Here is a 15183-nt window from a genome sequence, read left to right as displayed (position 1 = left end):
TTTTTTCCCTTGAGAAAAACAAAACTGGATTTACCATCTATGTGAACGCTGTGCCAAATCTAGGAGTGGACAGTATGTTAAAGGATAGGGCAGACGCATATTATAAAGACAAAGCTCGTCATTAACCTTACTGGACTAACATGCTGTTGGAAATGCTTGCTAAGAACTTAAACCTGTCCAGTCTTTTTATAGACAAAACAAGAGCCCTGCTCTTTCAGAGAAATAAAACTGTTTCAGGGAACAAGCAGACTAAAATTCCAGTGTAACTTAACAATGAAACTTCTCTTCGCCCTTCCTTTTCCTTGTTGTTTCAAGATGTGGTCACACTATGCAGTCCCAGCTGGCCTGGAACTTGCTATACAGAGTAAGCGGACCTTGAACTTTAGGAGAGCCTCCTGTCTCTGCGTCTTATGGGCTGGAGTTACAGGTGTGCACCACTACCCCTGTTAGCTTCAAGTTCACCGTCAGTCACTTGTGTCCGCAGTGAGATGCAATGCTTCTTGTCTGTCACAGCTCTGACTAAGCTTTGTATAGGGCATAGATCAAGGTGAGTGAAGGGGTGAGGGGTGGCAAGATGGCTAAAATGGGGAGAGGTGCTTGCTGCTAATGCCAAGCCAGATGACCTGAGTTCCGTCCTCAAAACTCATACAGTGAAAGGAGAGAACTAAATACTCAGGTTGTCTTCAGACCTCCACTCAAGTGTGGCAGTACCTGTGTGCTTACGTGCATGCCTCACACACACATACACACACACTAAGTACACACAAGTGAATAAATGGCGTACACTAAGTATACATGGTAAAAGAAATCAGAGCAGAATGCTTGAGAAAACAGAAATGTATGTTCTGTAACAGCTTTGCTCCACCAGTCACACCATTTATTTCAGCAAGTAGTATTTGGAAACCACATGTAAAATTTCAGAAAGAAACTCTTGCCTTTCGAGAGGACAACCTGAGACTTGACGGTGGCTGAGCACACACTGTACACAGGAGGAAAAGGTGTTTTTAATGCAATTTATTTGAAATGCTTCCAGAAAAGTTTAAGGCCATTATACAAAAGTATTCATTTCACCAAAAACATCCGTCCACTCTCTTCCCACAGGCCGACAGACCTTGACTCACTGGCCACCGTGGCCAGCGGCTCTACAGAGAACAGTTGAAGCTTTCTCTGTCATCCAGTGTCCTGTCTCAGCTGTCCACTGTGTCTGCCTGGAGCAGGTTTGTTTATTCAGCAACTTGGGAAACAAAATGGTTTTAAATAAACTTGTAATAGAAAAAAATTCACCACTGTTAAAATCTATAAATACAGAAATATGCTTTACAGGGTAGAACTGATCATAATATGTCTTGAAAAATAATCATGTCATATACCTTGTTTTTCTATTGGTTGCTCTTGTCACACAGCTTCTTTGAGTGCACATGACCCATGTGTACAGTAAAGGGACAACTTTGTATTTTGCTGCTTTCTTTTCTGTAAACTTGATGCAGAAATTAACAACAACAAAAAACTTTTTTGGCAATAATTTAGAATCATTACTACTAGTGCTGGTGTGGGTATAATTTAGTACAAATCCCCTAAGTATTTACACTTGCAAGAAGCTGTTTAGTTTGTGAACATTTTATTTTCCTCATGGTGTTTGTTTGTTTGTTTGTTTGAACACATCCTTGCTCTGTAAATCAAGGCTGGAACAAAGAACTTTCCAGTTTGGCTAGCTGATCCTAGATAATGAGAGCTAATGAAACTGGCCTCAAGAGGAATTAACCACCAGTCTGACTGTAGCTCAAGAACCAGAGCCTGAAAGCAGAGCAGGAAATCCTGAGACCGTCCGGAGTAACTTCAATTTCCGTGGTTTGCACAGGAGGCTTCAGTGACAGTGACCCACTTCTCGCCCCCAAGTCCTTCTCTCTTGTTTGTAAACAGAGTCCCAGGTGCAGTCACAGTCTTCCACTAGAAAAGAGGAGTGGCTGAGGTGGATGAAACATAAGGTTGGTGGGGTCCCATAACCTTGGCAGATCTTCTCAGGCCCCTGGCAATCTCTGTTGTCGTAGGCGAGAAAGGGCTTTTCTAATGGCAAGCCACTGGCAATGACAAACACCTCCCACAGCTGTCCTCCACTTCAGCTGAATAGTCAGAGCTGGCAGGTGCTTTGAGCTCTGTTTTGTTTATACTGGGGAGCTCAGTTTGAACTAGAACTTGGTATGTAGCCAAGGCTGTTCTTGAACTCCACATCTTCCTGCCTCTGCTCCCAAGTGCCAGGTTTGTAGGCCTGTGCCACCAGGCCTGTCTGGCAACTGCTTTTGTCTTGGCCCTCTCTAAAGCCACCTCTGTTTCTGGTCTTCATAGATTGTTACATTCAACTTGCACTGGATGAAACCACAGGCTTCAAAACAAGGCTTCCTCCTTTGCAAAATTAAACCTCAGAAACCCTCAGGGATGTTTTCATGTTTTCTGGTTGAATAACACAGAACCTGAGCTCGCTCTAAGGGTTAATTAATTAGACTTTCTGCCTTCCCTTCCAATGCCATCTCAGTTCTCTGCAAAACTCTCTCAATGCCAGGACTACAGCTACTAGGTCAGAGCTAGAGGAACATTAGAGAAGCATGGGACGAAGGCTTTGTCAACCCAGTCCACACAGAGCAGTAGTTTAGAGACCCTTTCTGTTTTGAAAGTAGGACAATTCAAAGTAACACGGTCAGTTCCTCCCCACTCATCCAGATGCTTGTGAGATACAGCAACAGGGTAAGGACTGCTGTGAGCTGACACAGACTGAGCGGCAGTTACAGCACTAGGGACAAGGAACAGAGGGAACTAGGCCAACACAGGCACAGGAGTATTACAAAGTGCCTCTCCAAACAGTTCACGTGTGGAATGCAAACACTGTACAGGTAAGAAACAGCCTGCTGCTAGCAGGGTCACAGTCTTCTGTCAGACACTCTCCTCGGGCCTGCTGTTTGCACAGGAAGCATCTGTCTGTTCCATCCGCTCACACTCAAGGCTGACCTCACTGGTGTCCATACTGCAGTCCGACTCGCTGTCCGATTGGTCCATCTGCTCAAGTTTTGTTTCTCCCTGTGGCTCCCTGTTCTCAGTGCCGGGACCCTGGACCAGTCCCTCAGAGTCAAGCAAGCCGCCGGCAGCAGACAAAACTGTTTCTTTTGCCTGACGGATACAGTTGAGCCACTGCTGTTTGTTGAAGGTGTCATTGGCTTGTAGCGAGTGGGTCTGACTTTGGGATCCATTTTTGAAACTGACTCTGAAGAAGTTTTTAACTAGAAATGAAGAACACATGAAGAGAGAGTCAATGGGTAGGTATTTGTCAAGGCTAACAATATCACACAGAGTGGCCCTAATGTAATGGGCATACCCTGGGCCTATGCCAGACACTGATTACAGAATGTCTCTTACTGATGCAGGACTCAGTTGGTTCTACCCTGATGCCACACTTATTTGACTGGAGTGACACAGATCTAGCTCAGATTTTCTTTTTCTTTTTTTCTTTTTTTACTGGTCTTTGCCTTCTCATATTTATTTATGTATTTTTTATTAGATATTTTCTTTATATACATTTAAAATGATATCCCGAAAGTTCCCTATACCCTTCCCCCGCTCTGCTCCTCTACCCACCCACTCCCACTTCTTGGCCCTGGCATTCCCCTGTACTGGGGCATATAAAGTTTGCAATAGCAAGGGGCCTCTCTTCCCAATGATGGCCGAGTAGGCCATCTTCTGCTACATATGCAGCTAGAGATATGAGCTCTGGGGGTACTGGTTAGTTCATATTGTTGTTTCACCTATAGGGTTGCAGATCCCTTCAGCTCCTTGGGTGCTTTCTCTTAGCTCAGATTTTCTAAAGGGATTGACAACAGCTGCCTGTATGTTAGAAGCCCTTGGAACAGACATGGGAGGCCCTGGACTGAAGAGACATGGGAGGGGTTAGGAAGAAGAAACATGGGAGGGGTTGGAGGGAAGAGACAAGGGAGGGACTAAGGGGGGAGAGATATGGGAGGGCCTGGACTGAATAGACATGGAAGGGGCTGGAGAGAAGAGACTTGGGAGGGGCTGGGAGGAAGAAACATGGGAGGGAGTGGAGAAGAAAACTGAAGGGGAGAAGTGATACAACTATATTTAAATAAAAATACAGACCCTATTTTAGAAATAAAATAAAAAAATAAGTCTGTCCATTCCTTTATGGTTATTATTAGTATTGTTGTTGTTATTTAGAGCCAGGGTCTCACTCTATAGCTCTGGCTGGCTGTGAACTCACTATATAAGGCAGGCTACCCTCAGACTCACAGAGACCCACCTGCCTCTGCCTCCCAGGTGCTGGGATGAAGACCCTAGGCAGATTCCGTTATGCCCAGATTAAGCTTCAGTTTTTCTAACTAGCATTAGGAACATTTGTCCAGTGTATACTCTATGTCTTGGCTTATCATTAGTACCTGAAACAGTGCTCACTACATAACTGTGCTGGATAGAGACCACTATCATGGCTTCCCGTCGTGATTTCCTTTATGTAGTTAAGTCTTAAGGGAGAGACACCCACTGAGTAGCGCTGCAGGTGTGCACGCACCCCAGCTCACCGTTCATTTAGCTTTTATTTTCTTCTGAGGTAGGCTTTCACTATGTAGCCCAGGTTGGCCTCAAACTCACAACCCCATGTTAAGCTATGGCAGCTGGGCTCTAGTTGATTCTTAACTCTCTTCAGCAGCTACATCAGAACAACTACAAAACCTTACACTGTGCAACCAGTGCCCACACAGAGACTGTATGGTATTAAGCATACTTTGATGTAGCAGTAGGGGACAGAGCCAGAGAGCAAATGGTGCACCAGCTGCATGCAGCTGCAAAGGGCTGGGCTCATGTACAGTCTGCTGTTTAACGCCCAAAGCAGTCTCAAGAGGAAAGCAGATAAGTGGAAAGCTGAGGGCTCAGAGGTCCAACTTGTCCATCCATCAGTAGGTGAAATGTCAACACTGGGACAGTTTGCTGTTCACTTTTCTCCAGCCAGCCACCCCTTCCATATTTCTACGATCAAATGGTTCAGTGTGTCACTGAGTCTGCTACCCACACATACCTCTCTCGTTGTTGCTGAAGGCCCCGCGCAGGGAGCCACCCAGCCGCACTTCTCCATCCTGCAGGTCTTCCAGCGTGAGGTCCTTCACAGGGATGGGCTGCCGGTACAACTGATAGCAGAGCTGCTCGTTGTGAGTGACAGCTCGGGTGATCACCAGCACTTCTTGGAACAGGAAAACATGGAGTTTCTAGAAGAAAAGAGCCCACAGGATTGTCCTGAGCAACCATCTACTAAGTGGTGAGTTTGTGGGCCTCTGCGGCAAGAGGTGTCTAGGAACTAGGTTCATAATGGATTATGAGTGCATGCTCAGAAGTTGGGCAGATTTGAAGTGTTTTCAGAAACACCTTTCTACTGACTTAATTTAGGCTCCTCCTTAGGAGCCTGCTAGAGAAAGTCTTTCTACAACTAACTGTAGCCAGAACCCTACTTAGATTACAGTTCACAACCTGTTCATGCACACACAGCCTCCAGCTCGACCAAAAGAAAACTAAGGGACCAGAAAGAACAGGATGGGGAAAGGAATTATTACTTTCTTGGCATCAATACAATTCTAAGAAATCAAGTTAATGATAGTCTACAAGGATGAAAGTGTATATCAAAGCCTAATAATAACTCTCGCTTCCCAAACCCATAAAAACGTGTGATTCTTCAACCACTGGGCTAATCATCAACTTTAGCCAGCAACTCTGACTGGGACCCTGCTTGCCCCAGAGGACCCGGCTGGAGCCCAAAGAAGATGCCCCTCACAGTCTTCTCAGTTAGCTCAGCAGCACCTAGGCTCTCTGGAGAGTGTGCTCCAGGCTGCACTGCTGACATGCGTTATAGGCTAAAAGAAAATCCTAAAAGATGGACACATGTTGCAAGCCACATCGTACAAACAAGTTGCCAGTATGGAGCTGGGACAGAAAAAAAAAAAAATCTCAGAAAGCAAAGGCATGCCTCAGAGCACACAGTGAGAACAAGCTGCCTGCGTGGGGCTGGGGTGCATCTCTGGTGATCAACTCCAAGCATCAGATCCGTGGGAATGGTCGGGAGTTGGAATGACTGTAGCTCCGATGCTGGGCTCTGACTTTCTGGTAGGAAAACCGTGTGGGAATGTCAACCCAGGACTCTCAAAAGAGGCCTCTAACGGGGAGGAGTAACAAGTCAAGATGAGAAGCTGGGCTCGAGCAGAAGAAGCATGCTATGAGTTATCCACGGTTTGCTATTTGAGGGAACAGAAATCTATAGGTCTCCTACCACACACATTCCACGTACCGCAGACACCAACAATCCTACACGACATTGGGTGGTGGGAAGGTTCATCTTCCTACCAGTCAGAAGCAGAGGTAAGATAGTGTAGACTCAAGGCTAGCCTGGGCTATATATACAGTGAGTTTGAGTTTAGCCTAGGGAAAACTCCTGTTTCAAAATAGACAATAAAATAAAAACAATACTCAAAGATCATAAAACAGTAAGGCACAAAATAACCAAGTTAAAGGCTTTCCTCACTGGGGTGTGGTGGTGGTAGAAACATATTAAAAATATTCCTTTAGGGGTGGAGCGGGAGAGGGTTAGGCCATTGTGTTCGAAACTTAAAACAGCCAGGGACTTTTGTTTCTACACCACTCCATCTTTTCGCTGAGGCAGGCAGTTGAGCTGGGATTGTCCGGGCCATGTCTTACAAATGTCCTTCATTTCTACGTCTTCACTGAGCTCTCTGGTCACTCCCAGCTTCCTCTTGCTGTCATTTCTACACTATTTTTCCTAAACCAAGATTTTGTTCCTAATAACGTTCACACCTCTGGCAAGCGCCAAGCCCAACACTCCTGCCCCACCCCATCTGCCGTCTTCATGCTCCAAACTCTGCTGCCTGAGGAGTTCATCCTTCTGCCATAGGGACGTCTAACCGGAGAGGCCTCCAGCCTTAGCTGGTGTATGAGAAGGGACCGGGCCACCTCTGTGGAGCAAAGCTTCTTCCTGATTCTCAGGACTTCCTAGAAGGAACTTTCAAGGAACCCAGTGTCACATCATGTAAATCCCCTATTGCTTTCTAGAAATCAGTAAGAAGCAGAAAACAACCTTCCGGCAGTCAGGAATCATCTATGGCACAGATGCAGGTCCACATACAGTAACTTTAGCAATTTTCAGTTGGCCCCATTACAAATGGTATGGCTGAATCTAAGGTAGTAGCCCTGATAACAAGCTATTCGCGATACTCTCTAACAACAAGGGATGTTCCCAGACCTGCTCACATAAGTTTTTTGTTTTCGCTATGTAGGTCTGCCTGAACTGAAATCTGTTATACAGATCCATCCGGTCTCATCCTGACAGGCATTGAACTTAAATTTTTCCTGCTTCAGCCTCCCAAGTACTTGGGATTATGAATCTGTGCCAGCACGTCTGGCTCACTATCTTCTGAAGTCAAAGTGGGACACAGAGCTGGGTACAGTGAGTGGTTATTACCCATAATCCCAGCTGCTGGGGAGGCTGAGGCAGGAGTATGGCGCGACTCATCCTAGTTTGAAGCTAGTTGAGGCAATTTAATTGAGACTGTCTCAAAATTCAAAAAGTAAAGAGAAGGCTAGAAATGTATTCAGTGGTGAGTGCTTGCCTAGTAGGAGTAACTAGGCTAAATTCCTAGTACCACAAAAAAAATAAAATAAATAAATAAATAAATAAAATAATAAAAATAGAAAGGAAGGAAGGAAGGAAGGCAGGCAGGCGGGCTGAGGATAGAAATAGGGAAGTACCAGGGCAAGGCCCCCAGGAGAGTAAGTACTTACCACACCCCGGTTATTTTTCAGCTCTCCATGACAACACAGGACCCTTGAGCTGTCAATCAGGGAATCTTTCTGGCCTTCTTCCAGGTAAAGAAGCCGCTCTTTGTAATAGCGGCATTCTGATTCCCCAGTCTTGGTGTTGATTTCTGCCACAATTCCCTGAATGATGTTTATCTATGGAAACAAATAAGAATAGTAAAAATGCGGGAAGTAAACCGACCACCCACATCAAAGGCTTGGAGCCAGCCTTAAGGCTATCCAGACACTACTGTATCTAAGGCCAAGAGCTGAGATCTATGTGGCTACTGCAAAAATGAAAAATGCATCAGTAAGGAGCCAGCACACCCTGGAATCCACCCTGTTTGTTTAGTCCCTTGTGGGACAATGCCATCCACTCACCAGCTCCTGACATGAACCAAGCACAGCACTGCTCACTGCAGCAGTATCAAAAGCAAGGCTGTTTCATGCAGGGGCAATGGAGGGCAGGAGCCTTCTCTGGCTGGGACAATCCTTAGATTTTGAAATCATTAAATAAGTGGATAGTCAACATTCTATTTTCAGAAATTCCCTTTGGTAGTGTATCTCTCTACTCCTAGTACTTGGGAGGCAAGGGCAGGAGGAGGGTCAGAACAAACAGCTAGATTCTGCCACATGAGACCCTGTCTCAACAAATCAATAAAAAATAAAAATAAAAAAGAAGAAAGTTCTTCTTGGGGGCAAGTCCCACTACCTCTTCAAAAACACCATTAAGAAAATGGAGTAATGAGGGTGTAGTTGATACTTTGATTAAAAGCAAGCCCTATCTTTAGATCTCATCACTGAGTGAATGGAACTGACTCCCTTGGTATAGAAGAGCCTTATTCAATAGTCTTTTCCCCCGCTTTGCATAGATGCAGAATTTATCCAGGAATGTGTGGCCAAGTCACACTGGTACTGTAGATTTTGTGTTTATCAAACATACCCATAACATGCCCAACAATACAGGGCTATGGACAGTTCACATGCTCCACGGGTTGTGGAAAGGAGAGAGGAAAACACAAATTCAGCTGTGTAAATGGACACACAGGAGACTTGCTCTGTAGACACTTGCAAATGCAAGTTTCCCATGCTTCATGCCCAGACCTGCCCTGATACTGAGGCGCAGGCGCAACCTTCAAAGGCTATAGCACAGGGGCATGGGTATCTGGCACAGCCCCTCCCGTTGCAAACAATCATTCTTATCTCTTTGGTTTTTAAAATTCAAGCCAGCTCACATGAAAAAGGGGACAGCGTGCTTTAAACAGTGTGCTTTGAGAAAGGAGAAATCTTTACAGTAAATCTGAGCATAGGCTCATGGGACCCACACAAGTCATTATTTAGCGTGGCCAGGGCTCCCTGCTACGTGTATTCCTGCAGACTACACACTCACAGAGATGGGATGAAGAGAGGAGGCAACCAGATCACACTCTTCCCAGTAATAAAAACAGACATGAAGAAGTAAGACAGGCCTCATCCCTGGTGCCTGTGATCCCTCTCTGTGTTGGGAACGGGGCTCTGGTCCCTGTATGACAGACCTGGCACACACTGCATGCTTCATGAATCAGGAGGGAGTCTGTGCTCATTCTTCCCCTTCCCTACATGGAGGCACCTGGACCAGCTTTGTAACCTCAAGGCCTAGCCACAAAGCTCGTTCATAACAGGACAGCTCTCTGCAATTCCACAGTAAAGGGGTGCAGAGACAGGGCTAGCTTTCCACTTCAGTGAACCAGACTGTCAAGCATCAGCTACAGGAGCAATCTCACAGGCTGTAATCAGTGCTAAGCGAGATACGATAACCCGGAAGGCAATTATAGAAAGTCAATTTACTGAGTACTTGGTAAGTATCAATGATTATTATTGTTATTATTACTATCAATAACAAATAAGCTCTTCTCTGTGAGATGACAGGCAAGTGATTATCCAGCAGCTTCAGACTTCTGATCCCCAAATCACCAACATAAATGCTCCTATCATTATGCCAGATCAGAAATGAGCCTTTTGAGGTGGTCTCTTAAAGTCCTCATCATCCTTCAACCACCTTCTATCTTTTCTTTTAAAATGTGTGTGTGTGTGTGCATGTGTGCGCGCACACACTCATGCCATGGTACCCAAGTGGAGGCCAACTTTCAGGAGTTGAGTCTCTTCTTCCAAAGCTATGTTCTGAGAATTGAATTTAGGTCATTAGGCTAATGTGGTCATCTTACTAGCCTTCTTTCTGTTGTTGGTTTTTTTTTTTTTTTTTTTTTTTTTTTTTTTTTTTTTTTTTTTTTTTGGTTTTGTTCTGTCTTTGAGACAGGATTCTAATCTTCTTCAGGCCTGGGTTGAAGTCAACTCCAGAAATTTTCCATGTAATGTAATTAAAGTTTTCTAAATAGTTAGATTCAGGGTTTAAATCCCAGCTCTATCACTTACAAGATGTGGCATGTTACAATCTGGGACACATTACTCTCTGCTGAATAGAGGACCAAGATTGTCTAGAGCAGTGGTTCTCAACTGGTGGTCTTGACCCCTCTGGGAGTCAAACGATCCTTTCACAGGGGTCACATATCATATATCCTGAATATCAGATATTTACATTACAATTCACAACAGTACTAAAATTACGGTCATGAAGTAGCAACAAAAATAATCTTATGGTTGGGGGTGTGTGTCACCACAGCATGAGGAACTGTATTCAAGAGTCACAGCATCAGGAAAGTTGAGAACCACTGGTCATGAGACTAAGGGAAAGGGAAGCCAGTGAAAGGATATCTAGGAGTGAAGTTGTAAAAACCAGGTCAAGGCAGGTGGGATGGGGTGGTAAGCCTTGTATATTGATCCTGTAGTCCCATGAAAAGCTGGTTTTTAACTTGCCGTGGAGCCCAGAATGTCCTCAAACTTGGGATTCGGCTGCCTCTGGAGTGCTGAGGTTACTGGCCCTCACAGAGCCCATGCTCAGGCAACATTTGCTGGGAGAGGGTATAGTTGCACGCAGGAAGTTTGATCGCGCACTCTACTGCATTTGGGTAAGGATGGGAGCTACATCTTAAACAGATGTCCCTTCACGATGAGCTTCCAGCTAACTAGAAGCCAATTCCCATTTTCTTACCAAAGACAATTTTTTCCATATAAAATCTCCACAAAGATCTTAGTTCTCACAGTTAACAATGCTAATACCAGGTTAGAATGGCACGAAAATTGTCAAGAAAAACGTCAAACCTGAGCTGGGTGTGGTGGCACATACCCATAATCCTAGCATTTGGGAGGTTGGGGCTGGAGGGTTGAGAATGGCCATGAGTTTAAAGCCAGCCTAAATCACTAGTTTTATACTAACCTGGGCCTGTGTTAGATATACAAACAAAAACAAATAGGCAAACAAACAAATAGGCACACAAACACACAACCAAATGGACCTTAAGTTACTTTATATAAATGCTTGTTTTATATGTTAGGAATCTGTGACATAGCAGGTCTGAAACCCAAGACTGCTGGGCCCCATGTACAAGGAACCTACTGACCCGACCCTAGCATTCCGGAGATTGACACAGGAAGAGGGAAAGAAACAGACAGAAAGACAGACAGACAGACTCACAGCTTCTTCCAGGTGCTGCTGGTCTGGGTTATCATTTGGTGTATGCCTCAGGATTTCTCGAAGGAGCAGAGGATACTTCACTAGCCGGCTCCGGGGAATATCAAGGAAATTCCAGAGATCGAGTTTGCGACTGAAGGGTGATTCTAAACAGCGCTGGAGGAAGTCCTGCACTCTGTGGTCCTGCTTTTTGTGGTCCAGCAGGGCTTTGGCGGCGACTTGATTGCTGCAGTAGCTGTCGTAGGAGCTGAGACAGGGCAGCTGGGAAGGAAACATACAGAGAAGGCAGGGTGTCAATGTCATTGTTTTAAGGGCCAAGTTGGCATCACTCAGGCATGAATAGACATCAAACTGGTCTCCAGACCTTCTATCTGTAAAGGTGGAAGAAAATAACTAGAAGGAGCTTCAAAATGACAGGCAAGACACAAAAAGGTCCTCTTATTAGTCGTACATTCACCTTTTAGAGATCCCTATCACAACTTGCTAGCTTTTTCTGGCAATTTAAACTGGAAACAAAAGAATCAGTACTGCAGATGCATACAGACCAGTGTGTGTGTGTGTGTGTGCGCGCGCGCGCGTACCTGCACACATGCTCACATTAGTGTTGGGGACTGAACCCAAGGTCTTGTGCATGTTTGATATTCTACCTCTGAGCTACATGCCAGTCTCTGAATTTTCCTAACCCTTTCCAGGTCCTCAGTAAGGCAGAGAAGCTGCCCATTTATTTCATGTTATGTGCACTTTTTGGTGTTCATGTGTGTTTGGAGGACAAGAGACAACTTTGGCTGTCATTCCTTGGGTGCCATGCACCTTGTTTTTAAATTTTGTGTGAGCTCTATGTGTCTCCATGTATAGATGATGATGATGATGATGATGATGACGATGAGACCATGATGGGGGAGGGATATATATGTACAGAACTCTTGTGGAAACCAGAGGGCAGCCCTAGGTATTAGCTCTCATCTTAGACAGGGCCTCTTTGTTGATTGCTGCTGATCTGAATACTCCAGGCTCACTGCTCTGCAAGCTTCTGGGATCCTAACCTCTGTCCCTTCTCTCACTGTGGAAGCACTGGGATTATGGACACCTGAGACGGTGCCTGGCTTTACACAGATTCTGGGAATTCAAGCCCATATCCTCAAACTGACACACAAGCACTTTGCCTACTAACCCATCTCTTCAGATCCCTTTTAATTTTTAAATTTTGATTTAATTTTTGTTTGTTTGTTTTCGTGTATGTATGTGCATGGCTTTGCTTGTCTCTCTGTGGATCATATGTGTGCAGGTACCCATGGATGCCAGAAGAGGGTGTCAGAACCCCCAGAACAGGATAGTTCCATGCACTTGTGTGCCATCCTATGGGGCTTCTGGAGACTGAGCTGTGGTCCTCTGGAAGAGTAACAAGTACACTTAATGGCTGAGCCACCTCCCCAGCCCACCTCCTTTTATTTTGAAGCAAGATTTATTTCAAGTTTCTCTTAAAGAGACTTATCTATAAGACTTGGTGGCATACACAGAAAGCAAGGGTCAAACTCACAGCCTAGGCCTCGTGTGGCTCAGCACAGGCTTTTCCACACTTGTTTAAGATCCAATGATTCCAGGTGGCCCAACCATGCAATAGTATGATTTAAAGAAAATAGTTGTAGGAATTGTTTATTAAAAATCTTCTAAGTGAGCTCTGACAGGCCGGGAACGGTTTTTGGCCCTGCCTTCTGGATCACATCACACGATCACACAAGAATAGTTTCTTTTTTTGTTTGTTTGTTTTTGTTTGTTTGGTTTTTCGAGACAGGGTTTCTCTGTATAGCCCTGGCTGTCCTGGAACTCACTTTGTAGACCAGGCTGGCCTCGAACTCAGAAATCCGCCTGCCTCTGCCTCCCGAGTGCTGGGATTAAAGGCATGCACCACCATGCCCTGCATTGCAAGAATAGTTTCAGCTTAAAGACTGGAATGCTCTAACTGCACTGCCTTCATTCCAGTAAAATGATAATTTCCCTGACATGCCCATCAGTCACATTGTGTAAATACCACATCAGAGACTCGGGCAAAGAACTTCTCATCCCCCCCTACTCCTCCCTCTTAACGGTGCCTTCCCTGACATGCTGGTGCAAAGCTGCCCATGGCAGTAACGTGCAGCCCGGGGCTCGGCTGCACACCCACAGCAGTAATGTGCAGCCAGTGGAAGCCAGTGAAGACCCCGTGCTCCCCACAACACTCTCTCTGTAGCATTCATTGGGAGACAGTGACAAAGGTCTCCTTTGTTTTTTCATCCTCGGGATTTTACATTGTACCATTAAACAATAAAATCTGTATTCTGAATGAACAAATATAGGTTTATGGATAATAGGAGCAGAGAATGGTTAGCTGTGTGGGATCAATGCTCCCAAAGAGAATATCAGAATCAAAACCACAATAAATAAGTTGATTAAATAAATAAATAAACACACAAAGCAAACAAAATGCTGAGCACGGTGGCTCGCGCCTATAATCTTAGCACCCAGGAAGCTGAGGCAGGAACTGACGAGAGTTCAAGACCAGCCTGGCTACACAATCGGATCCTGTCTCAAAAGACAAACAAAAAAGGGGGCATAAAATAGGCACTTACTGCCAAGCCCAAGTTTGATCCCTTGGACCTAGACAATGAGAAGGAACAAACTCTCATGAGCTAACCTGAGTTCCACATGCAAGAGAAGAGCTCCTCCAAGGTGTCCTCTTGAATACCCACATGCATGCACAACCACACAACACAACACACACACACCACAACACACACAAATGCATATCAAAACAACAACAAAACCCCAGAGGAACAAAGTCAACAGACACACGAGTGGTGGGCGGCAGCATTTGAAGGTGTGAAATATTCTGCCACTGTTTTTATGCTTCTTATTGAAATTATTTCCGGGGGCTGGTGAGATGGCTCAGTGGATAAGAGCACCCGACTGCTCTTCCGAAGGTTCGAAGTTCAAATCCCAGCAACCACATGGTGGCTCACAACCACCCGTAATGAGATCTGACTCCCTCTTCTGGAGTGTCTGAAGACAGCTACAGTGTACTTACATGTAATAAATAAATAAATAAATAAATAAATAAATCTTTATAAATAAATAAATAAATGTAAAAAAAACCCTTTAAAAAATTATTTCCTTATCACAGGGTAGAAAAAGTCTCCAGAGAAGCAGTATTTAAAAGAGTCATTACTGACTTTGCTTCTTGGAAGTATCTTCCTTCCTTCCACTTGAGGGAACAAACACACACACAAAACAACCTTTCGGTTTGTGTTAAAGCAGCTGCAGAAATCCTCCATTCAAGCTTATATTTTGAAGTAATGATAATTGGTACCCTGTCCCCACCCCCCACCCCGTGATGCTTACAATTTAGATCTCCAGAATCAGTTCAAAACCACCTCAGGCCCTCTTAATTTCATTTCTACTTCCTCGCCTCTTTAAAGACCTGGAAATGACCCGTGTTTATGAACTACCGAGGAACTCTGGCCACCCCGCCCAACGGACCATTACTTTCTCTGATCTTGCTGCTAGCTACCGTGGCAACCAAGTTAAGCTCCACTCCTTTGTTCACACCTGACAGGGTGCTCATTTCCTGGGCATGACTCAGGATGTAGACAAATGCCCAAATATGTATGTAAGCTCTTTAAAAAGGAGGTCAAAGCTCAGGGGTTTAAAAAACAAAACAAAACAAAACAGACTCTGGGAATCTAGCATCAGGTTCAAAAACAAACTTAGGTGTTTGTGGGTGACAG

General features: G+C 44.9%; 1 protein-coding gene across 7 annotated transcripts in view; it reads right to left on the bottom strand.

Annotated features, from left to right (window-relative positions):
• Positions 1-999: 999 nt before the first annotated feature.
• The window catches only part of Arhgef3 (Rho guanine nucleotide exchange factor 3), a 289545-nt gene continuing 275361 nt past the window's right edge, over positions 1000-15183 (bottom strand). For all 7 annotated transcript variants that reach the window (XM_021181453.2, XM_029468792.1, XM_021181454.2 and 4 more), the window contains 4 exons: positions 11426-11683; positions 7840-8010; positions 5075-5261; positions 1000-3269 (listed from right to left, as the gene is read on the bottom strand). In XM_021181453.2, the coding sequence (XP_021037112.1) occupies positions 2926-3269; positions 5075-5261; positions 7840-8010; positions 11426-11683 (960 nt within the window). In that variant the 3' untranslated portion in view covers positions 1000-2925. The remainder of the gene's footprint in view (positions 3270-5074; positions 5262-7839; positions 8011-11425; positions 11684-15183) is intronic.

This window comes from Mus caroli, chromosome 14 (assembly GCF_900094665.2).
Source record: "Mus caroli chromosome 14, CAROLI_EIJ_v1.1, whole genome shotgun sequence".
NCBI classification, from domain to species: domain Eukaryota; kingdom Metazoa; phylum Chordata; class Mammalia; order Rodentia; family Muridae; genus Mus; species Mus caroli.
The sequence above is the reverse complement of the archived record's forward strand: the minus strand, read 5'-3'. Positions and strand labels throughout refer to the sequence as shown.